At 36.0% G+C, this 23,453-nt stretch overlaps 1 protein-coding gene and 1 non-coding gene across 4 annotated transcripts in view; one reads left to right on the top strand and one right to left on the bottom strand.

Annotated features, from left to right (window-relative positions):
- Window positions 1-23,453, bottom strand: part of MLLT3 (MLLT3 super elongation complex subunit) — a 273,832-nt gene that overhangs the window by 69,000 nt on the left and 181,379 nt on the right. For all 3 annotated transcript variants that reach the window (XM_081570026.1, XM_081570017.1, XM_081570033.1), the window contains one exon: window positions 1,880-2,587. In XM_081570026.1, coding sequence (XP_081426152.1) covers window positions 1,880-2,587 — 708 coding nt within the window. The remainder of the gene's footprint in view (window positions 1-1,879; window positions 2,588-23,453) is intronic.
- On the top strand, window positions 12,673-12,800 carry LOC145521842 (small nucleolar RNA SNORA24). The gene has a single exon (XR_014065732.1). It is a non-coding gene; the product is annotated as a small nucleolar RNA SNORA24 (small nucleolar RNA).

The raw sequence follows: 23,453 nt of genomic DNA, 5'->3' as shown, positions 1-23,453 counted from the left end.
AACGCTGGATCAGATTACCCCATCTCCAGTGTTTTATATGCTACTCTGCCCCTAATCGGAGAAGGCAATGGCACCCCACTCCAGTACTCTTGCCTGGAAAATCCCATGGATGGAGGAGCCTCATAGGCTGCAGTCCATGGGGTTGCTAAGAGTTGGACACAACTGAGAGACTTCATTTTCACTTTTCACTTTCATGCATTGGAGAAGGAAATGGCAACCCACTCCAGTGTTCTTGCCTGGAGAATCCCAGGGATGGGGGAGCCTGCTGGGCTGCCGTCTATGGGGTTGCATAGAGTTGGACATGACTGACGTGACTTAGCAGCAGCAGCAGCCCCTAATCTGATTTAAAATTTTGACATGAGCTCAAAATACTCTACAGAGAGTAGGGAGGAAGGAGGTGGTCTCTCGATCTGATGCCATGTCCTAACCCTGGCTGCCTTTCTACCCAGACCAATGCAAATGGAGAATCCACTAAGGCCTCCTAGCCCTTGCCAGCCTTTGAGCTAGGAACTTTAGTGTAGCCTCTCTATGTAACAGAAAGAGAAGTATTCTAAAATAATCAACAATTTTTAGCTAGAAGTCTTCCCTGACCATTGTCTAGAAATACTGACAACACAAAGAGATTAGTGGGACCAATCATGACTGATAAGTAACAGCAGAGGGCCAAAGTTAGAGAAAAATGGTAAGTGAGGAAGAGATAACTTCATAGTAAATAATGCTCAGTCTCCAGAAATAGAAAGGAATAACTAACAGTACTGTCACTAGAAATGTAGGATCTCCTACATTGGAAGGAGGTTAGAATAGATAACCTGAAATTCCTTTCCAACTCTAAGGAATCTATAATTGTAAGTTTAAGTCTTAACATCGGAGAAGGCAATGGCACCCCACTCCAGTACTCTTGCCTGGAAAATCCCATGGACGGAGGAGCCTGGTAGGCTACAGTCCATGGGGTCGCTAAGAGTCAGATGACTGAGCGACTTCACTTTCACTTTTCCCTTTCATGCACTGGAGAAGGAAACGGCAACCCACTCCAGTATTCTTGCCTGGAGAATCCCAGGGATGGCGGAGCCTGGTGGGCTGCTGTCTATGGGGTCGCACAAAGTCGGACACGACTGAAGTGACTTAGCAAGTCTTAACATCAAACAATATTTGGGGAGATTATTAGATGGCCAGATGTTCTTTAAGGAACACACAAAAGACGATACTACCCATCAGCAAACCTTGTAATGAAGATTATACACTCTGCCCCTTTCCAAATGGGCAGTTAGATTATGGGGGGAAACATTAAATATTTCATTTTCAAAATACCATTATCTGGTTTCATGACACACATATACATCAAAATGTATCAAGTCATACATTTAAAATATATAGTATATTGTTGTAAAAATTTTGCCTCAATAAAGGTACTAAAAAAATACTATCACCAATTTTTAGTCTATGTAAACAAACTAATTCTACTACAAAAAGATCAACACTGTAACTGCACCCTAATATTTTGTTTCTTTTTAAAATTTACTTTCTGATGCAGTCTAGTTTCATTGCATTCTTCTCACTTGCCTAAATCCACAGTCACTGCAAAACACAGCAACTAAGTCCTGATGAGCATCTAGATTTTTCAGCTGCTATTCAAATGACCCATTATTATACTATGGAATATATCTTCCCTTAAACAACTTAAATCATAGCCTACACATCTTCAGATTCCTTAATGATTTCATTTCCTTCTTTCTATTGGTCAAGGAAATTCATTTCTAGGCCATGTCTCCTTTCCTGTCACCATTTTATGGTGCAACTGTCATTTCTTTTCCTCCATCTTTGTCCTGAAGCTATCGAAAAACTAACACAGGAAAGGAGAAAAAACAAGCAGACTACTCACATCAGACTTAGAGGACATATTCTCTTCCACGTCGGAATCATTGGGATCCACAATATCGTCAAATGGCGGTAAAGTTGATTTCTTCTTCTCTGACGTCTCACTTTCAATTTTGACCTTTCCCATCTTGACATGAGATTTATCTTTTGTCTGTTTTTTATCAGCAGAACAAGTGAGTATCAGTGGTGGTGCGCTAGAAAAACTTTTAAATAAAGTCTCTGAGCTACTCTTTTTCCTTTTTTTGGCTGAGAGTTCTTCAGAATCGGAAATGAGGGGTCTTTTACTAGGAGCCTTCTTATCTTGCTGTCCACTGGTGATCGTGAGTAAGTTACTGTCGGGTTTTGGCTCTTTTGACATGGGTTTCGGTTCCTTGAAGGCCATCTTAGGAACGATTTTTTCTTCTTTCAGTGGTTTATTTTCTTTGGGTTTCTTAGAGGATTCTTTGGAAGATTTGTTGTGATCCCTGGAAGGTTCTTTGAAGGCACTTTTATGTTCTCTGGAGTCTTTAGAAGGTTTTTCCTTGTGCTCCTTCATTAATTTGTGAGGCTTGGAAAAACTGGTGCTGCTGCTGCTGCTGCTGCTGCTACTGCTGCTGCTGCTGCTGCTGCTGCTGCTACTGCTGCTGCTGCTGCTGCTACTGCTGCTGCTGCTGCTGCTGCTACAACTGCTGCTGCTGCTGCTGCTGCTGGTATGGATACTCCTGTTAGGATCCTGCAGAAAGGTGGGAAGAAAAGCAAACTCTCAAAATGAAACGTCAATGAAGGCTAAACGCCAGTCCCCTTGCACTCCAGCTCCTCAAAATGATCCTCTGTTGAGTGCTCCCAAATGCATTTTAATAGAACCCGACAACCGACATAGAACAGGTGGGAGTAGGGTATGCAAGCAACAGTGAGTCCGGGCAACCATGATCGAGAAATTTAATGAGTCAAGTTGTTTTCTCAATCATGACAAGCATGGCGTTCTGAACATTTCAATTCAACAAATGTTCGCTCCATGCTTGTCCTAGAAGAGACAAAGCTGGGTAACACATGGCCCCCACTCTTAATAACCATGACACATCTATGATGAATAGCTAGCTGTTTTGGAGCCACCTATAAAGGGCTATGATGACAACAGGAGGAGAGGGAATTAATTCTGTGGGGGGGATGGAGAGAAGAATAATTCAGAGATTTGTGGAGAATTAACACCTCAGTTAGGTCCTCAAGGATAAGCAGGTAATTTCTAGAAATATGAGAATGAAAAGGTGCATGGAGACCATGGATTATAATGAACTAAAACAACTAAAAGAGATTATATCTAGGGAGTGGCATGCAACTACAGCAAAGATTGAAAAGGAGGTAGGAAAAACAGCAAAGGGTCACATACTGAGGTAGATAATATTCAATTTTAATAACTTTTTAATATGAAGAATCACAAGACCTCAAAAAGAAATAAAATAATTCTCAATTTTAGATAAAGAGCAATTTTTTTCTAACCAAACTTATTCAGTTAAGGAATATGTCTCCCACCCACTAGCAACAACAACAAAACCAAAAAAAGGGAAGAAATACACAAGGAAAGGAAAGGAAAATCTAAAAGAACAAAGATTTCAGGCTTCTTGTTCAAGATGGAGGAGTAGAAAGACGTATACTCATCACCTCCTGTGAGAGCACCAAAATCACAACTAGCTGTTGAATAACCATCGACAGGAGAATTCTGGAACTCAGCAAGAAAAGATACCCCACATCCAAAGACAAAGAAGAAGCTACAGTGAGACGGTAGGAGGGGCACAATGATGATAAAATCAAATCCCAAACCTGCTGGATGGGTGACCCACAAATTGGAGAACAATAATGCCAAGGAAGTTCTCCCACTGTTGTGAAGGTTCTGAACCCACATCAGGCTTCCCAGACTAGGGATCCTACAAAGAGACTGGGAATCCCTAGGGAATCTGCTCTTGCAGGTCAGAGGGACTTGATTATAGGACTCCCACAAGACTGGAAGAAACAGAGATTCCAGTCTTGGAGGGCACAAACAAAATCTTGTGCATACAAGGACCCAGAAAAAAGGAGCAGAACCCCTATAGGAGCCTGAATCAAAACTACCTGCTAGTGTTGGAGGGTCTCTGATAGAGGTGTGGTTGGCCGGGGTTCACCACAAAGACAGGAGCCCTGGCAGCAGCAGTCCTGGAAGGTCCCCCTTGGTGTAAACCCTCTTGGAGTTCACAGTTATCCCTACCATAGAGCCCACAGACCCCAGTGCTGGGTTGCCTCAGACCAAACAGCGCAACCCCATCCATCAGCAGATAACTGGATTAAAGCTTTACTGAGAAAGATCCTGCCCACCAGACCAAGACTCAGTTTTTCCCACCATCAATCCCTCTCATCCAGATGCCTACACAAGCCTCTTAGCCTCCTCCATCAGAGGGCAGACAGAAGAAGCAAGAAGAACCACAATCCCACAGCAGCTAGAACAAAAACCACATTACAGAAAGTTAATCAGAATGAAAAAGCAGCAAGTTATGTCCCAGATGAAGGGACAAGATCAAACTCCAGAAAAACAACTAAATGAACTGGAGATAGGCAACCTTTCAGAAAAATAATTCAGAATAATGATAGTGAAGATGATTTAGGATCTTGGGAAAACAATGGAAAAGATGCAAGAAATGTTTACCAATGACCTACAAGAACTAAAGAACAAAAAGAGATGAATAATACACTAGTAGGAATCCACAGTAGAATAACTGAGGCAGAAGAACAGATAAATGACCTGGAGGACAGAATGGGGAAATCACTGCTACAGGACAGAATATAGACAAAGAGAAAAACAAACAAAAAAGTGAAAATAGCCTAAGAGACCTCTGAGACAACATTAAATGTACCAACATTCACATCATAGGGGTTCCAGAAGGAGGAGAAAGAATAAGGACCTGAGAAAATATTTGAAGAGATAATATCTGAAAACTTCCCTAACATGGGAGAGGAAATCGTCAACCAAATCCAGTAAACACAGAGAGTCCCAGGCAGGATAAACCCAAGGAGGAACACACCAAGACACGTAGTAATCAAACTGAAAAAAATTAAATACAAAGATAAATTATTAAAAACAACAAGGGAAAAATGACAAACAACATACAAGGGAATTCTCATCAGGTTATCAGCGGATTTCCCAACAGAAACTCTACAATCCAAAAGGGAATGGCATGATATATTTAAAGTGATGAAAGGGAAGAAACTACAACCAAGAATACTCTACCCAGCAAGACTCTCTTTCTTATTTGATGGAGAAATCAAAAGCTTTCCAGCCAAGCAAAAACTAAGAGAATTCAGCACCACTAAATGTTTTACAATGAATGCTAAAGGAACTTCTCTAACCAGGAAACACAAGATAAGGAAAAGACAAACAGGAAATAAACCCAAAACAATTAAGAAAATGGTAATAGGATCATACATATCAATAATTACCGTAAATATAAATGGATTAACTGCTCCAACCAAAAGACACAGACTTGGCTGTGGAAATGAAAACATGTCTATTTCTGTACTTCTACTTAGCACATCACTTTGCTTGACCCCCCAAATCATATGTAACTATTTTATATTGTTAGGCTAATCATGTTCCCATCATGGTTTACAAATGTAATTATCTTTTTTTTGGTCTGGCTGTTGATTGTGAAAACTGATAAACATCTTTTACCATTGTGATTATGTAACTATTACTCATTTAATACCATTGCATCATGATTGGTCAACAGAAAAATAATAGAATTCTATCTCACCAAAACTACCATTTAATAGAAAAACCTGTAATCACTTTTTAAAATTCAGATGCATATCAGAATTATCTTGGAAAATTTGAAAAATATAAATGCCCATGTATTGCTTTTTTCCTTCAAAGCTCCAGATGTTTCTAATGAGCTACTGCTGCTGCTAAGTCGCTTTAGTTGTGTCCGACTCTGTGCGACCCCATAGACGGCAGCCCACCAAGCTCTGCCGTCCCTGGGATTCTCCAGGCAAGAATACTAGAGTGGGTTGCCATTTCCTTCTCCAGTGCATGAAAGGGAAAAGTGAAAGTGAAGTCGCTCAGTCGTGTCTGACTCTTAGCGACCCCATGGACTGTAGCCTACCAGGCTCCTCCGTCCATGGGATTTTCCAGGCAAGAGGACTGGAGTGGGGCAGCCATGTTCAAAAACAACCAAACTATATGATGATCTTTTACTTTTATCTAGTTTGTCTCACTTTTTCTAGTTCATATTCAGAGCTCCCATTTTATTTAGTTTACGTTTTCCAATTTCTCCATCTCTTCCTTTTTTTCTCTTTTTTGATATTCTTTCTCAAGCCTTTATCAGCATAGTAGAAAAGCTTTTGTATACATATATATAAATAATATGCATACTATATATATTTTAGAAAACCTATGAACTTTTTTGCCTAACTAAAAATTTATGACATTTTGATTCCATTTGTTTGACTTAGTATGAATACAATGCTAGATATCTAATTAAAAAAACAGACATGCAACAAGCAACAAAGGTTTACTGTATAACACAGTGAACTATAGTCAATATCTCATAATAATGTAAAATGAAAAACAATCTGAAAAATAATATATGCATATATGTATAACTGAATCAACCTTGCTGTATAACTGAAACACTGTAAGTCAGCTATACTTCAATAATATATAAATATATATAAAGCAAAAATAAATAAATAAAAGAACAAAGATTTCACCTAATGGTCATCAAATGGACTGAAAAATTTTCAGCAATTACTATTGTATAATCATGAGGAAAGAATTAATCTCTATTTCATTTTAAATGTGTTACCAATATTTTTACTCATCTAAACACCTCAGAATATAAAACCTATAAATAAGCTTTCTATCTAGGAACACAATCTGAGTTCATACTCACCAGTTTCTGAACCTCTGTCATTAATAGTAAGAATAAGAAACAGAAGAAGTAGATTTTTGCATCTGGACATGCAAAAATCCAGCCCCATACTAAAAGACAAGCTCTTTCCTGCTTACTTCCACCTCCTAACAGAAACAAAGGCAATTGAACATCCAGGTTTTCAACTAGAACTTGTATCTTCAGACCTGTTATCTTTCACCTCTAACTTACCCACTGAAGTCTAATGATATGTAAATTAATTTTATATTCCTTAAATATCTAGCAGGACCCAAGAAAGACCAGTAGTCAAAGACTATGCTTTTCATGAAAATGAACAATCTACCAACTGGGTCTATACAAGAAAAAAAAAAAAAAAAAACACAAAAACAAAAAAACATACAAATATATATAGATCAACTTCATAAAGCCTTACCCCAAATGAAAAATTATTATTTTATGATAGTGTAATATACATTTTTCTTATTACAAAAAGTTGTATCTTATTTGCTCAACAACAAAATGACATATACCAATTATTCCATTTATTATTCTCAAGCGATCATTTGATTTAAAAATTCTAAATGAATGAAGTTACTAAGCAAAGACATGCTTTTACCCATTAAACTAGATAATTCCTTATAAAATATTTTAATCTGAGATTTAAAAGCAGAACACTAAAGACAGTACATATTCATATTACTGAAAGGATGTTATTTTATAAATTCTATTATAAGACATTTCCTGGCATGTTAAACAACACTATGAATAATTAGTATAAAGTATAATGGACAAACTAAATTAAGGAAGAACATTTTGAAATCTAATATCCTTGAGGTTTTTTTTTTTTTAATTGGTTTGTTAACCCACTGAATTTTGGCAATTTGCAAACAGTATTCTAATTATGGCTCTAGAACACCCAAGCACTGCTGTTTAATATTTGGTCTTCATGGAGTATTACATACAGTTTTATAAATACACAAATTTTAACCTACTAACATATTTTCTAGAGTTAAGAATTTAAAAATAATATTTCTGCACCAAGAAAAAAAAAGGACTTCTTAGGGGTCCTTCCATGATTTATTTTCAAAATCCTTTTGTAGGACAAACTGAATTCTTAAGGCAAAGTACATAGTGGTAATGACACAGGTTCTTGTGTCATAGAAAGTTCAAGTTCTCGTCTTAATTACATACATATGATGTTAAGTACAAAACTCAAGAAGTTTTATAACTTTACTCCCCATGTTGGTCTAGGTATTAAATGCCTACTGTCACCTTTTCACCCACCCAACAAATCTTAATATAAGCGAGTAACCAATTATTCTTGCTCCTTCCACTTTATCAAAAAGCTTTCTTCAAGCTAAAGCAACTCAAAGTTAAGAAGGGAAACATAAAAAAAAAAAGAAAGAAAGAAAAGAAAAAAAGAAGGGAAACATATTTCATAATAACACCCCAGACAAAAATTTAGACAATAACAAAAAGGTGAGAGAACAGTTTCTATTCCAGAAGGTTGCATTTTTTTGGCCTGGGCTTGTGATACATGGCAAAGTTCACATGTAGTCACTTGCCTCCATATTCATACACATAATAAATGTAACAGAGACTTAGATACAACGTCAGGAAGTAAATTCTTACTGACACAGAATAGAAGATTTCACTAATTCTCAGCTTATCAATCCCATTAAATTGGGGATCAAGTCACTGACTTTTAAAATTTTTTACTGAACTATTAACCTCAATATTAAGTGCCACTAAGCTGCACAGACTAATTACCATTCAATGTGAAGTTTACACATGTTGTATAATTCAAATTCTCTTTGTCTGAGGCTGATTAGCACAAATATCAATATTAGGGAGAACATGTGTGCATAATTCGAATCTCAAATATTTAAGGTCAATGTTTAAACATAAATATACATATGTTTGTACTAACTTTACAACATATGAATATAGGGTACAGTATTTTCTTTCATCCACTGAGATTCAACTGAATTCTTCCTTGTTTTAATTTTCTGGAACAGAATGGGTCCCTTTAATTCATAATCTCTTCTAATACTACTTGTTGGCAAGTCCAGTAGATGGCTTATGAAAAGAACAGATTATGACTATTGGCCAGAATAAGGTTTTCTGATTATACATGACTTTCAATGTCCATGTTACTACATCTTTTTTCTAGCACCACTGATAACACAAAGCTGATTCTTCCTCCAGCTCCTATTTCTTCATCTATCTATCCTCTTATTCTTGGTCTCTATCCTAGTGTAACTGGCTTCTGTGTTGCGTAAAGATATTCAGATCATTCATATCTCATTTAATAAAATTTGCATAGGGACAAATAAACTCTCAGAAGTGTATGTAAAACCAAGAAATTCTCCAAAAGGAGTTTATTTATCCAAAGTGCATCTTAAAAGGGCATTTCCTAGAATAGTCCAAGTATAGTACAGTCCACTTCCTAGTAAAGTCCAAGAGGTTATGCATAGGATGGGTTGGAGAAAACCGTGACTGTCAAAGATAGACTTTCCAAATAGAAATTTCTTCTGTAATGCCATTAAACACATCATAAAGGCACAGAGGGATGAAATGCCAACTGAGGCTATGAATAAAACATAAAACTTCAAGACTCTGGGGGAAAAAAGAACCTTGGATTTGACTTACTTCTCCACTTCAATCCCAAATCCAACCCATTTGCCTCTCTTGAGCCAGTCAGTGATACAGAAGCCAGCAGGTAGTGAGCAGGGCCTAAAGAATGTGGCCATGGATTATAAGCATCTTGAAAGAGGACTGGTGTAGGACTTGCTCTGCTCTGGGCTCCAAGCAAGACCTAGAAGAGTTCTACACATACATAACTGCACAAATGTGTGCTCAGGGGGCACTCAAGAGGAGAAGGAGTTCCTTTTCCTCTTTAGGCTGAGAATGCAAGATTAGAAGGAAGGCACAGCATCCTCCAAGTATACATGAAATATACAACATGCCTGCTGCTACAGTGCAGGCTGAGATTTTTTATAGGGTTAAAACAACCTAAGGTCCACTAACAGCTCGACCTGAACCCCAATGCACATGTGAACCACAAACCCAATGACAGGAGAGAGAAGGAGAGAACAGACCTAACAGATTTCCCTAAGGATAGGGACAAAACAGTGAGGTCAAAAATAGTGTGACTACTTAAGAAGAGTCGAGTAGAGAGCAAAAAGTAATTTCTACAGATTTTGAGAAAATAAATTAAGTGAAAAATTTAAAGGTAAAATCTTCAAGCTGAATAATTCAGTAGATAAATTAAAAGAGAAGATGGACTGTAAATGGTGACTAAGAGTGACTAAAGGATTAACAGGAAGAAATCTCAAATCATGAGCTGAAAATATGAAGAGGTGAAAATCATAAAGGAAAAAGAACAAGGCCTTGAAGAACAGATTAAAGCAAACTAACTAACATACCAACCACAAGAAGAGTTCCAAAAGAGTCTCTAGAAAGGGGAAGAGAAAAAGATAATAGAAGAGAGGCAATAGCTAAAGTAATATGAAAGAAAATTTCCATGAACTAAAGAAAAGACTGAATTGCAACCTTAGAGCGCATTCCAAGATCCAGGCAGGATAAAGAAGAAAAATGAACACCTTCAAGAATATCACACTAAAATTCCTAAACTTTAAGGATAAAAACAAAATCTTAACAAGTTACCAGAAAGAATAATTACTTAACACTAAAACATAATCAAGTTAACATTGAACCTCTCATTTGTAATGCTGGAATTGACAAGAAAGAACAGTAACATCTAGATTTCTAGGAAAAAAGCAGTACAAGCTAAACATCCTTCAGTGGGAGAGAAATGTTTTCCAAAATTTAAGGATTCAAAGATCCTATCACCTACTGCCCCATTTAATGAAAGAACTTCAGAAAGGATTCTAATGGATCAATAACTGAATCAGAAATAAAACCATTCACATAAAAAGAAACAAAGAATGTAATTATTTTAACTTCTATACAGAATTAACTAAATGAATAATAAAATATACATAATACATAATAACGAATTTTTAACACAGAAACGTCTAACAGAAATCTGGACCTAAAAATTAAATTGTCTCCAAAGAAACTTAGGAACATTAAAGGAGAGGATTAGTGTGTGAAGGTGAGGGAAAATGTTGGTATCATTTTTCATGTTAAAACAAAGGGAAAAATTGGAATTATGAACAATCGAAAGGGAAGGTGGCCAATAATGAAATGGAAAAATATAGAATAACTGACATATAAATAAGGGGAAACTGGGAAATAAATATAAACTTGAAAATATATACTAAATTAAGAAAAATGAAAAAAGTCACAAACATAAATAAGTAACAAGGTAAAAATTAAAAAAAAAAAAGCATTACACATTAGAATTCAAAAGAAAGCTGAATTCTCCCACTAAAAGACAGACTGTTAGATGAGTTAAAAAGACGAAGGTCATATGCAGGCTGTTTATAAGAAACATTTAAAATTGAATGACTAGGAAAAGTTTAAAATAAAGGGAGGAGCCAAGAAATATCAGCTAAAGTTCCCTCCAAAGAAAGCATGAGTGTTATATTAATATCACACAATATGAAATTCAAGGTTAAGCTGACTAAACAGCATAAACATTTTAAAAGTTAAATTATATAAAGCAAAGGGCATTGAATATGCAAAAAAACTTATTTCAATGAAATAAGAAATCAGTACATTTTTGTCAGAAATACAGATAGACAAAATAAAGTGAAATGAAAACAGAAATAGTGAAATTGATTAATACAATCCACAAACTTGATTTAATAACCATGCAAAAAACTTCCTATCTCTTAAACAAAGCTTATAGTTTTATATGTACCTATGAAACACTGATAAAAATTAATCATAAAGGTATCATAAAATGAACTTTAAAATAATCTTTTAAAAATATTTGAACAGATTGTATTGGTAGATCATACTCTAGTAAATTAGAAAGCTAAAAAACTAAAAACAAAAGAAAATCAGTCAAAAGAAAATAATGAAAAGATTGTTTCATATAAAAAATATAGGGGCACAGGAAAACATTTGTTCAAAAGAAAATGTATTGTCTTTATTGCATTTTTTATTTTTAAAAGCAGAAGAGGAGAGAAACTAGGCCTAAAAATATACTTACTACTCACTCTAAGAAACTAGAAAAAGGTCCACAGATATAATACCAAATACAATAAAGTAAATGAAACAAATTTCACCAACATTTCTGCTCTAAAATAATAGTGTTCAATGTATACATAGGAATCAAATTCTAAAGAGAAATTTAACAAGTTAATTCTGATTTAAAGGAGAGCTATAATCTACTTTTTAAAATCTACTAAAGGAGGTCATCCCATGGACAGAGGAGCCTGGCAGGCTACAGTCCATGGGGCCACAAATAGTCAGATATGATTTAAGAACTAAAAAACAACAAAGAGAGGTCAAGTTTCTTGAATTTAAAATTTCTTACATGTAAAAATCATGATCTTCCATAAAAGGAATAAAATCAGTGAAAGGATAGCAATTTATAGATATCAGTATCTCAAACTAGGTAGGCAAATACCAGAAGATAGAATCAAACAGTTCAAAACGGTTGAAAGAGAGTCCAGGGAAAGGATGGAGCAAAGTGGACCGCTGATGATGTTTATAGGCTTTTAGCACCATTTGGGAGGAGAAGGCAATGGCAACCCACTCCAATACTTTTGCCTGGAAAATCCCATGGACGGAGGAGCCTGGTGGGCTACAGTCCATGGGGTCGTGAAGAATCGGACACAACTGAGCGACTTCACTGTCACTGTTCACTTTCATGCATTGGAGAAGGAAATGGCAACCCACTCCAGTGTTCTTGCCTGGAGAATCCCAGGGACGGGGGAGCCTGGTGGGCTGCCATCTGTGGGGTCGCACAGAGTCGGACACGACTGAAGTGACTTAGCAACAGCAGCACCATTTGAGTTTTGTACTATAAATGTTTTATTAAAAATAAATATTATGGAAGAGTATATTCTTGTTTATTGGCAAAGCTGTCACCATTTAATTGGTATCAGATTCTGACTTGCACAAGTAACATTCTTCACTTTAAAAACCTGCAGTGTGCTGGGTTATTGGGCAAACATTAAACTATTGTTCAAATGTTTCTAGGAAAAATAAATAAATAAATAAATAAAAATAAATATTATAACACAGTGAGATGGTGAAGCAGAAAACATTTCAACAACAAATGATAGGATTAATTTTGAAAAATGAATCAAAACTTACTTAAACATCAAGGCTAAAGAGAGGCAACAAGGCCCTAAATTTAACATTTATCAGTCAATCGATAGGGAACTGAAAGAACATTACACAAATGGAAAAGAAATGGCATTTGAGAATAGTAACAAGGGTCTTTCATTCAATAACAATCTAAATGGCCTGTGCATAAAAAGAACATGAAATATTTAGACTACAAGAAGGAAAAAGAAAAGCATGCCATTAAAGGACACAATGCTTTGGAATGTTTTACTTGTTTTGATTTTTTAATAATGTTGTACTGTTCTTGAAGGTGATACTCCACCAAGAATTTGAGAGAACTCTACAGTACACCCCCACAGCACAGAGAGAGAGAAAGAAAAGAAAACCATTTCAAGATCTGTCCAGGGAGGGGCAACAGACAATTTGAGGAAATGAAGACTCATCCTCAATTCCTCAATTTGCCTGGATCTAAATAAAAAACAACAAATAAAGATATAACTACACCTATAGCTGCTGTTGCTGCTAAGTTGCTTCAGTCGTGTCCGACTCTGTGCAACCCCATAGATGGCAGCCTACCAGGCTCCTCTGTCCCTGGGATTCTCCAGGAAGGAACACTGGAGTGGGTTGCCATTTCCTTCTCCAATGCATGCATGCATGCTAAGTAGCTTCAGTCGTGTCCAACTCTGTGCAACCCTATGGACAGCAGTCCGCCAGGCTCCTCTGACCATGGGATTCTCTAGGCAAGAATACTGGAGTGGGTTGCCATTTCCTTCTCCTACAGAGATACAGGTAAGTGTGGATTTTGCACAAATGACAGAAGATGCAGCAACCATTCTATCAGTTAAGCATGAAGCAACAAGTAACATGAAAGAGCAGCACAAGATGATGTTGATCATTCCACAAGAGAATCTAAACAAAAATAAGACACAATCAGCCATACCTGGCTAGGAGTCCTGCCAATTCTTTATAAAGACTGGCCTTAATAACAGGTACAAAGAGCAGTTACATTTAGGAAACAAAGGAGACCCATTTGAGGACTTTTAAAGAAAAAGTCAATATTAACAACTATCCACCTAAGGAGGATCACTCAGGAGCAATGTGGGAGAGAGGCTGGAACAGGCAGAGGGTGAAAAAGGAAGGCTACTCAGGGAACTACTGTACTATGGGATGTGGTGGTGACAGTGATGGTGGTGAGAGCAACAATAATGGCTCACTGAAACACTTACCAGGTCCAGACACTGATGTAGGAGTTTTACCATTATCTTATGAGCCAACTCCTGTTTGCCCACTTTCCAAGTGAAAAGACTGAGGCACAGAACCCAAAATGTCCAAAGACACATCCATAACTTAGCACTACAATTGAGATTTAAGCTCCAGCAGTCTGCCTTCAATGCCCATACTATCAATCACTATGCTTCTATTGACTCTCAGAAGGAGAGCTGTTTCCAAACCAACTTTTAATCTTGCCAAAATAACCTGAGCTGTAAATGAAAGAAAGATGGGAAGAAACAGGGAGGGAATCAACGGCTTTCAAATAACAACACTGAACATGCCTGCGGTCTAGGCGTAACTATATAAGGAAGTTCTATTTAGTTCCAGCAGAGGGGGTACAATATATTACTTTGGGGTAGGTATTAATAGCAAATAACATATTTTGAAACCAGAGGCTCTTCCTGTATGTTTCAAGTGACTTAAACTTCAAGTCTTTGGTTACTAAATAAATATTTCAAATTTGATGGACATTAAAATAGTTGTGTTCTGTCTTAGAGAATGAACATATGGTCACCAAGGAGGATGGATGAGGGAAAAGGATAGTTACTGCATTTGGGATGCACGTTGTACAATACAAGGACCTACTGGCTCAATGTTATGTGGCAGCCTGGATGGCAGGGGAGTTTGGGAAGACTAGATACATGTATATGTATGGCTGAGTCCCTTCACTGTTTACCTGAAACTATCACAACATTGTTAATCAGTGGTACTCCAATACAAAGTAAAAAGTTAAAAATACAAGTTGTGTTCAGAGGGCGTGTTTGATATTAGAACATCAACCTTTCCTGTAATATTCTTTCAGAACATGTTATCTTTAATCATTTTAAAGAGTATCACAAAATTATAGGAAACATTTCTCTCGTAATTCAGTTTTCAAAATCAATGTAAAAATCTGCCACATTATCTAATTCAAAATAACAAAAATTTATAGTGCTCAAATAAAATAAATGCTCACCCTCCAAAAGGGTAGGTTGAGGAGATCACTGAATAAGAAAACTGGAGAGATTTTATAAAGGCCTCCGTATTTGGAAAGAGAGGAAACTGGGGAATTTTAGCATAAAAACAGGAGGCAATAAAGAAAAACAATAATTTTTAAAATCACAAAATAAATGTTATATAAAAAAGAAAATATGATAATAGTATATATCTTAACAGTGGCAACTTTTATAGTAACAGCTGTAAACAACATTTACTGATTTTCAACTTCTACATTTTAACCTGCTCAGCTCTACCACTTCCTAACTGACTTAAATTTCCTTGTTAGTAAACTGGAGACTATAATATCAACTATACCATCAAGGTCAACTAGATGATTAAGTAGATTTAATATATGTAAAATACCTGTCTGTGCATATATGTATGTATTATAAAATAACATATATACATATTCTACATGCAAAGTGCTTGGCACATAGCTGGAACCATGTACGTACTTTCAATTACCACCACTAGCAGCCAGGAAATTAAAAGACGCTTGCTCCTTGGAAGAAAAGCTATGACTAACCTAGACAGCATATTAAAAAGCAGAGACATTATTTGGCCAACAAAGGTCTGTCTACTCAAAGCTATGGTTTTTCCAGTAGTCATGTATGGATGTGAGAGTTGGACTATAAACAAAACTGAGCACCAAAGAATTGATGCTTTTGAACTGTGGCATTGGAGGAGACTCTTGAGAGTCCCCTGGACAGCAAGGAGATCGAACTGGTCAAAGGAAATCAGTCCTGAATACTCATTGGAAGGTCTGATGCTAAAGTTGAAACTCCAATACTTTGGCCAACTGATGCGAAGAAATGAGTCATTTGAAAAGACCTTGATGCTGGAAAAGACTGAAAGCAGGAGAAGAAAAGGGGACAACAGAGGATGAGATGGTTGGATGGCATCACCGACTTGATGCACATGAGTTTGAGCAAGCTCCAGGAGCTGGTGATGGACAGGGAAGCCTGGTGAGTTCAGCCCATGGGGTCTCAAAGAGTCGGACACGACTGAGAGGCTGAACTGAACTGAACTGAATTATTATTACTACTACTGCTACAGACAAGCACAGAAAATCTAAAACTTTAATTATATAAGACGCTGTTATCACCTGTGACAATGCAAAAGTAAGTGTTTCGATGATAAACATGTAAGATAGATACATAAACAGAGAAGGGAAAGAAACTCTAGTATACCCTGAGGCTACAAAGTTTACAATCAGGAAACAAAGTCCATGATCAGTGGAACAAGAAATAAACATGCAGCAAGCTATATCCAAGGTAAGAATTCAAAAATGGTATCATACTGGGAGGAAAAGAGAGCAAACAGATTGGGTTCTCGCACAGAAATAGAAGCATAAGCACATAGTTTGGAAACTTAAAAAATCTTAGGCAGTAAACCTAGAACTTAAAAAATATTAAAGAAAAGAGTAAGAAAGTAAGTTAAAGCACTTCCTTCTAGGAAATGGAAAGACTGGGGAAGAATACTATATAGGACTTCTGGATTTTCTTAATACCATCCTTTGCTAATTCTTTTAAACTATGTAAGTGCACTATTTTGGCAGAAAATACATGTCTTCAACCTCCCAAATGTATTTTTGCATTCTCTCCTCTTCATGTACCCATTTACACTTCAGAGATTTTATGAAATAAACTTTGTGTTTGAAAAATAAAAAGAGAAGCTGTTCAACTACATCACTGCTATGTGGTTGTTTAGTCCCTCAGTCAGGTCCATCCAACTCGTAACGGCCCCATGGACTGCAGCATGCCAGGTTTCCCTGTCCTTCACCATCTCCCAGAGTTTGCTCAACTCATTGTCCATTGAATTGGTGATGCCATCCAACCATCTGACCCTCTGTCATCCCCTTCTTCTGCCTTCAATCTTTCCCAGCATCAGGGTCTTTTCCAATTAGTTGGCTCTTCCCATCAGGTGGCCAAATTATTAGAGCTTCAGCATCAGTGCTCCCAATGAATGTTCAGGGTTGATTTCCTTTAGAATTGACTGGTTTGATCTCCTTGAGATCAAAGTCTTGTCCAGCAGCACAGTTCGAAAGCATCAATTCTTCAGCACTCAGCCTTCTTTATGGTCCAACTCTCACATTCATACCTGATTGCTGGAAAAACCACAGCTTTGACTAGATGGACCTTTGTCACCAAAGTAATGTTTCTGCTTTTTAATATGCTGTCTAGGTTTGTCATAGCTACTCTTTCGAGGAGCAAGTGTCTTTTAATTTCATGGCTGCAGTCACCATATGCAGTGATTTTGCAGCCCAAGAAAATAAAGTTGGTCACTGTTTCCAGTTTCCCCACCTATTTGCCATGAAATGATGGGACCAGATGCCATGATCCTCGTTTTCTGAATACTGAGTTTTAAGCCAACTTTTTCACTCTCCTCTTTCACTTTCATCAAGGGGTTCTTTAGTTCCTCTTTGCTTTCTGCCATAAGAGTGGTGTCATCTGCATATCTGATGTTATTGACATTTCTCCCAGCAATCTTGATTCCAGTTTCAACTTCATCCAGCCTGGCACTTTGCATGATGTACTCTGCATATAAGTTAAATAAGCACGGTGACAATATATAGCCTTTATGTACTTTTTCCCCAATTTGGAACCAGTCCATGTCCAATTGTTCCACGTCCAATTCTAACTGCAGCTTCTTGACCTACATACAGGTTTCTTAGGAGGCAGGTAAGATGGTCTGGTATTCCCATCTCTTTAAGAATTTTTAACTTTCTGTTGATGTGGTTTCAATGTTATCTCTTTTTTTTTTTTTCCTAAAGCAAACTACAATCAACCACTAAGCTACAAATTTAGCTTGGATACTTAGATTGCATTTTGAATTTTATTCACTATACTAAGATCATTAAAAGATGAAGAAAACAAAACCTATAAATCATATTCACAATTGAGAAATGGAAACAACTGAAAAAAATTTATTTCAGTTCTAAAGTGAGCAGAATTAATAGTTAAATTTTCATTTCCTTAGCCTTCTGTTCAAAAGCCTTAACAGTAAACCTAAAATATGTCTTCTTCAAAATTAAAAATATATTGAAGTACTATATGTGCATGTAAGTATGAAATTTAACTGTAAGGTATCATTTGCAAGAATATTCAATATTTTACAAAATAATACTCCAAGTAAATTTCCAAATGTCTTCCTTTCTCAAATGGTTAGTTTTAGCTATGTTTTATGTACTAAAAAATACTTTTGTTTCACAATTCAATCTCATTTAAAATGATCCTATTTATATACTACTCCCTCACTTGCTATGGCTTTAAGTCTATAATTAAGTACTGTTAAAGTAAGTTATATTTAGAAGACTTTGCAGTTTCAAGCAAACTTCTGTTTACATTTATGGTTTTAAATTAGAAACTCAAAGTAATAATTATATAACTTCTCTTTCTAGATATATATACTTAACTTTGTACAATTTCCATTTTCTTAAACAAGCTCTAAAACATATTGGCGAGATCATTTTGGTCTCTTTCAGTACTAGCTGGAATTCTGACAATGAGCCTTGATAAGTAATTGTTACTCACAAAAAATACTCAAATCTTCAATGTTTAATGTGTAATACTAATCACAATAGTGTGGCTGGAGGCATAAGATGAAAAATGGTGCCCGATATATAAAAATTCAATAAATCTACTGTAAAAATAAAAAACCCAAAGAGAGATACAATTAAACAAGGGGAAAATATAATCAGGGTTAGGCTATCTTGCCACCTTCTCTCAATAGTTCTTCAATTCATATTTATTGAGTCACTAACAAGGCAAAGCACAATGCTGAAACTGCTAGACATACCATAGTTTTTTTGGGGGGAAACCCTTTTAATTGGGCAATATAGTAGACTCTTTGGGGATACAATTAGATATTGGATAATTATAAAACTCTTCACTGTGGAGCTTATTAGAAAAAAAAGAAAGAAAGAAAATTCCAAGAGTGATGAGCATATAAAAGAGATAGAGACGGAAAGAGAAAAGAGAAGGGAAGAATTAAAAAGTGAACTGTGAGCTACAGTCAGGCATGAGAGATGAGGATGCTTAAAGGGCATCATAGGTCCACATTCTCATGAGTTTCTAAAGACCAAACTTGGGGCCTAACTCAATGGGTATGAGTTTGAGTAAACTCCGGGAATTGGTGATGGACAGGGAGGCCTGGTGTGCAGCAGTCCTTGGGCTCGCAGAGTTAGACACGACTGAGCAACTGAACTGAACTGAACTGAAACTTGGGGCCTACAGCATATTTGGAGATGTGAACTTCAGACTCTCTCAGAAATCCAGGAGAAGCCTTGATAAATCTGCCACGGGGGAAAAGTACTCTGAATTCAGACCTCAGGATTGCCAGAGTTCAACTAAATCAAATAGAACTCACGATTTTAAAATATCCCTAAACACAAAGAAATGAGCCACTATGATCTGAGAGTCTCTAAAAGGGTCTTAAGGGTCTCAGATACTGGAATCATCAGATGCAGAATATAAAATAATGACATAAAAGTTGTGGAAAGGGAAAATGTTGGAATCCAAAGCAATAAGAGATGAGTTTGCTCAAACTCATGTCCACTAAGTTAGTGATGCCATCCAACTACCTAATCCTCTGTCGTCCCCTTCTCCTCCTGCCTTCAATCTTTCCCAGCATCAGGGTCTTTTCCAATGAGTTGGCTCTTTGCATCAGGTGGCCAAAGTATTGACAGTTTAGCATCAGTCTTTCCAACGAATAATCAGGACCAATTTCCTTTAGAATTGACTGGTTTGATATCCTTGCAGTCCAAGGGCTATCAAGAGTCTTCTCCAGCACCACAGTTTGAAGCCATCAATTCATCGGCACTCAGCCTTTTTTGTTGTCCAGCTCTCACATCTGTACATGGCTATTGGAAAAAACACAGCTTTGACTATATGAACCTCTATCGGCAAATCGATGTCTCTGCTTTTTAATATGCTGTCTAGGTCTGTCATAGCTATTCTTTCAAGGAGCAAGTGCCTTTTAATTTCATGGCTGCAGTCACCATTTGCATTGATTTTGGAGCCCAAGAAAATGAAATCTTACACTGTTTCAACTTTTTCCCCATCTATTTGCCATGAAGTGATAGGACCGGATGCCATGATCTTCACTTTTTGAATGCTGAGTTTTATGCCAGCTTTTTCACTCTCCTCTTTCACCATCATCAAGAGGTTCTTTAGTTCCTCTTCACTTTCTGCCATTAAAGTGGTATCATCTGCATATCTGAGGTTGTTGATATTTCTAGGCTCTCAAGAGTCTATTGTTAAATTTTCGGGAATTTTGTGAACAGTTTTTAAACAAGGCTTTTGTGTGTATGTGCTCAGTTACTCAGTCATGGCTGACTCTTGCAACTCCATGGACTATATGTAGCCTGCCAGGCTCACACCATGGAATTTTCTAGGCAAGAATACTGGAGTGGCTTGTCATTTCCTGCTTCAGGGGATCTTCCCAACCCAGGGACCAAACTCCCTGTCTCCTGGGTCTCCAGCATTGGCAAGTGGATTCTTTACCACTGTGCCCCCTGGGAAGCCCCAAAGAAGGCTATTACTAAGTGCTAAATGGTAAAATATATATATATATATAAGAAGAAAAGTATTAAAAGCAGAGGTAACAGATAATCAAAATTCATCACTGACTAGTTTACTACATTTACTATTATCTGTGTTCTTGAGGTTATTATTGATGTTTATTATATCAAGATGGTGGAAATACTTCACAATTACATGCTACTGCATGTCTACTTTCAACTCTACAATTATTGACATAACATGGTAATAGAGTACACCACAGAAATAAGCAAACACTAAAAATCAGGAATGTTTCCTCCAGAGAGGGAGATGCTATATCTCTAGGGGTATAACCCTGATTTAAACAGATAACACACTTCAAAAAATCAAGAGAAATATTTTCAAAGCATTGAAAGTAAACATCCATCTAGAATTGAATAATTAGCAAAACTACTTTTGATAAGAGGGACAACAAGCAAAATTTATAGAGTTAACAAAATTGAGAGTTCACTAAAAGAAAACATCACTAAAAGAACTTCAATAGGATTTACTTCAGGAAGAAGGAAAAGGCATTCAATAAGAAATTATGATAATACAACTAAGCTAAAAACCAAACAATTATTTTGATCTAAAAAATTTCCATACATTTGGAATTGTAAAAATATATTTCTAAACAATTCACAGGTAAAAGAAGAAATTAAACTGGAAAATTTCAAATTTACCATATGGAACTAAGAAAATACTACATATTAATACTTGTGGGATGTAAATAGTTAGAGCAGCAATTAAGAGAAAAAATTTTAGCTTTAATGCTTACATTTGAAAAAATGACTGACAGAGAATTTTGCATAATAACTCAAGCAAAAGCAGACTATAAAGATTTTTTTAAAACTAAAAAAATTCAACAACATAAGAAAAATACTTTGCATAAAGAATCTGCCTGCATTGCAGGAGACTTGTGATGGACCCCTGGTTCAGGAAGATCCCCTAAAGGAGGAAATGACAATCCACTCCAGTATTCTTGCCTGAAAAACCCAATGGACAGAGGACCCTGGCAGGCTACAGTCCATATGGTCGTAAAGAGTCAGACACAACTGAGCAACTGAGCATGCATGCACAATAAAAACCAGTCTTCTCACTAAAACTGACCCAAAAGGAAGTAAACATCAAGAATAGTCCTTCATTTAAGTCAAGTATACAGTTTAAAATCTTCCTACAAAGAAAGTATCAAGCCCAAAAGATTTTATAAACAATTATAGGAAAAGACAATATCAAACTTACAGAAACTCTTCCAAAAGATGAAAAAGAGATAACATTTCTCACTTCCTGCAGTGAATATTATCAAGTACAAAACTTGCCAAGAAGAGTAAGAGAAAGAAATATCCAAACTTACCTCAAGAATATGAATGCAAAAATTTTAAATAAAATATTAACATAATTAATCCAATGGAGGAGGGACCCTAATAGGACTAGACCAAATTGGCTTTATCAATATTCTTAACCAACTAGTACTAGGAGATAAATTCCTTAACTTGAAGAAAGATAGCTACTGAATTCCCATGCAAATATTATTCTAAATGGTCATTTGTTAGAATTATTCTTTTTAAAATCAGGAATATTTATACCTAATATTTTACTGACACAGGACCACAAAAGGCAGGGGAAAAAAGAAAACTGAAAATGAGAGACATATGTCATTATTCATATGATATGACTGCTTACAATGAAAAACAAAAGGAGCTTTATGGGAAAATTATTGGAATTAATAAGTTTAGTAATATAGAAATATGCAAAGGTAAACTGCATGTTTACACATCAACAAAAAAAAAGGGAACACTTAATATGCTATTTATAATAGCAATAAAAAATATAAAGTTCCTAGGAATAAACAAACCATAAAACTATCTAAACTTTTATCAGAAATATCTTAACATTTCAACAACACTAAAGAATGCCTAAAAGAACTCATAGAGAGATTAGCTGCATGGATAAAATTGTTATCTACAAATTCAATGAAATTTCAATCAAAATCCCAACAGAGTTTTTCAAAGAACTTAAATTAAACCTAAAAAAAGAAAATGTAATAGAACTTGTCATGCCATACAGCAATTATAAAACTATAGCAATTACAACACTGTGGTATTGCTGCAGAGATCAATGAACTGATGAAGGGAAGAGAGTTGAATCACATCCCTCCAACAGATTCACAAATATTTGAAAATCTGAAATTTGACAGGGTAGGCACTAGAGATCTTTGAATAAAGCATAGACAACTCAATAAATTGCTCTGGGATGGATTTTCTATATAGGAAAAAATTTAAATTAGGCTCTTACCTCATACCATACATAAAATCAACTCCAGATGTTTGAAAATATTTAAATGTTAGGCAAAACTTCTCAAATTTGTTGAGAAAAAAAATACAGTAGATCATCTATATGACTATGGAGTAGAAAGCATATTAACAGGACACAAAAATAACTAGTTATAAAAAATGTGACATTAAAATTAAGAATTTCTATCAAAAGATATAAAGAAAATTAAAAAACCACTCAATAGGCAAAGTAGGAAAAGATATCTATAACAAGTATAACCAACAATACATTCATATTTCCAGAATTAAAAAAAGATCTTCAACAAATAAATAGAAAAATTAGCAGAAGACATGAACAAACATTTCAGAGAGGAAGAAACATGAATGGCCACTAAAATGTATGCTCAGCCTTATTACTAATTGCTTAAATA

Source organism: Giraffa tippelskirchi, chromosome 1 (assembly GCF_054371585.1).
Source record: "Giraffa tippelskirchi isolate mGirTip1 chromosome 1, T2T-mGirTip1v1.2.pri, whole genome shotgun sequence".
Taxonomy (NCBI): domain Eukaryota; kingdom Metazoa; phylum Chordata; class Mammalia; order Artiodactyla; family Giraffidae; genus Giraffa; species Giraffa tippelskirchi.
The sequence above is the reverse complement of the archived record's forward strand: the minus strand, read 5'-3'. Positions and strand labels throughout refer to the sequence as shown.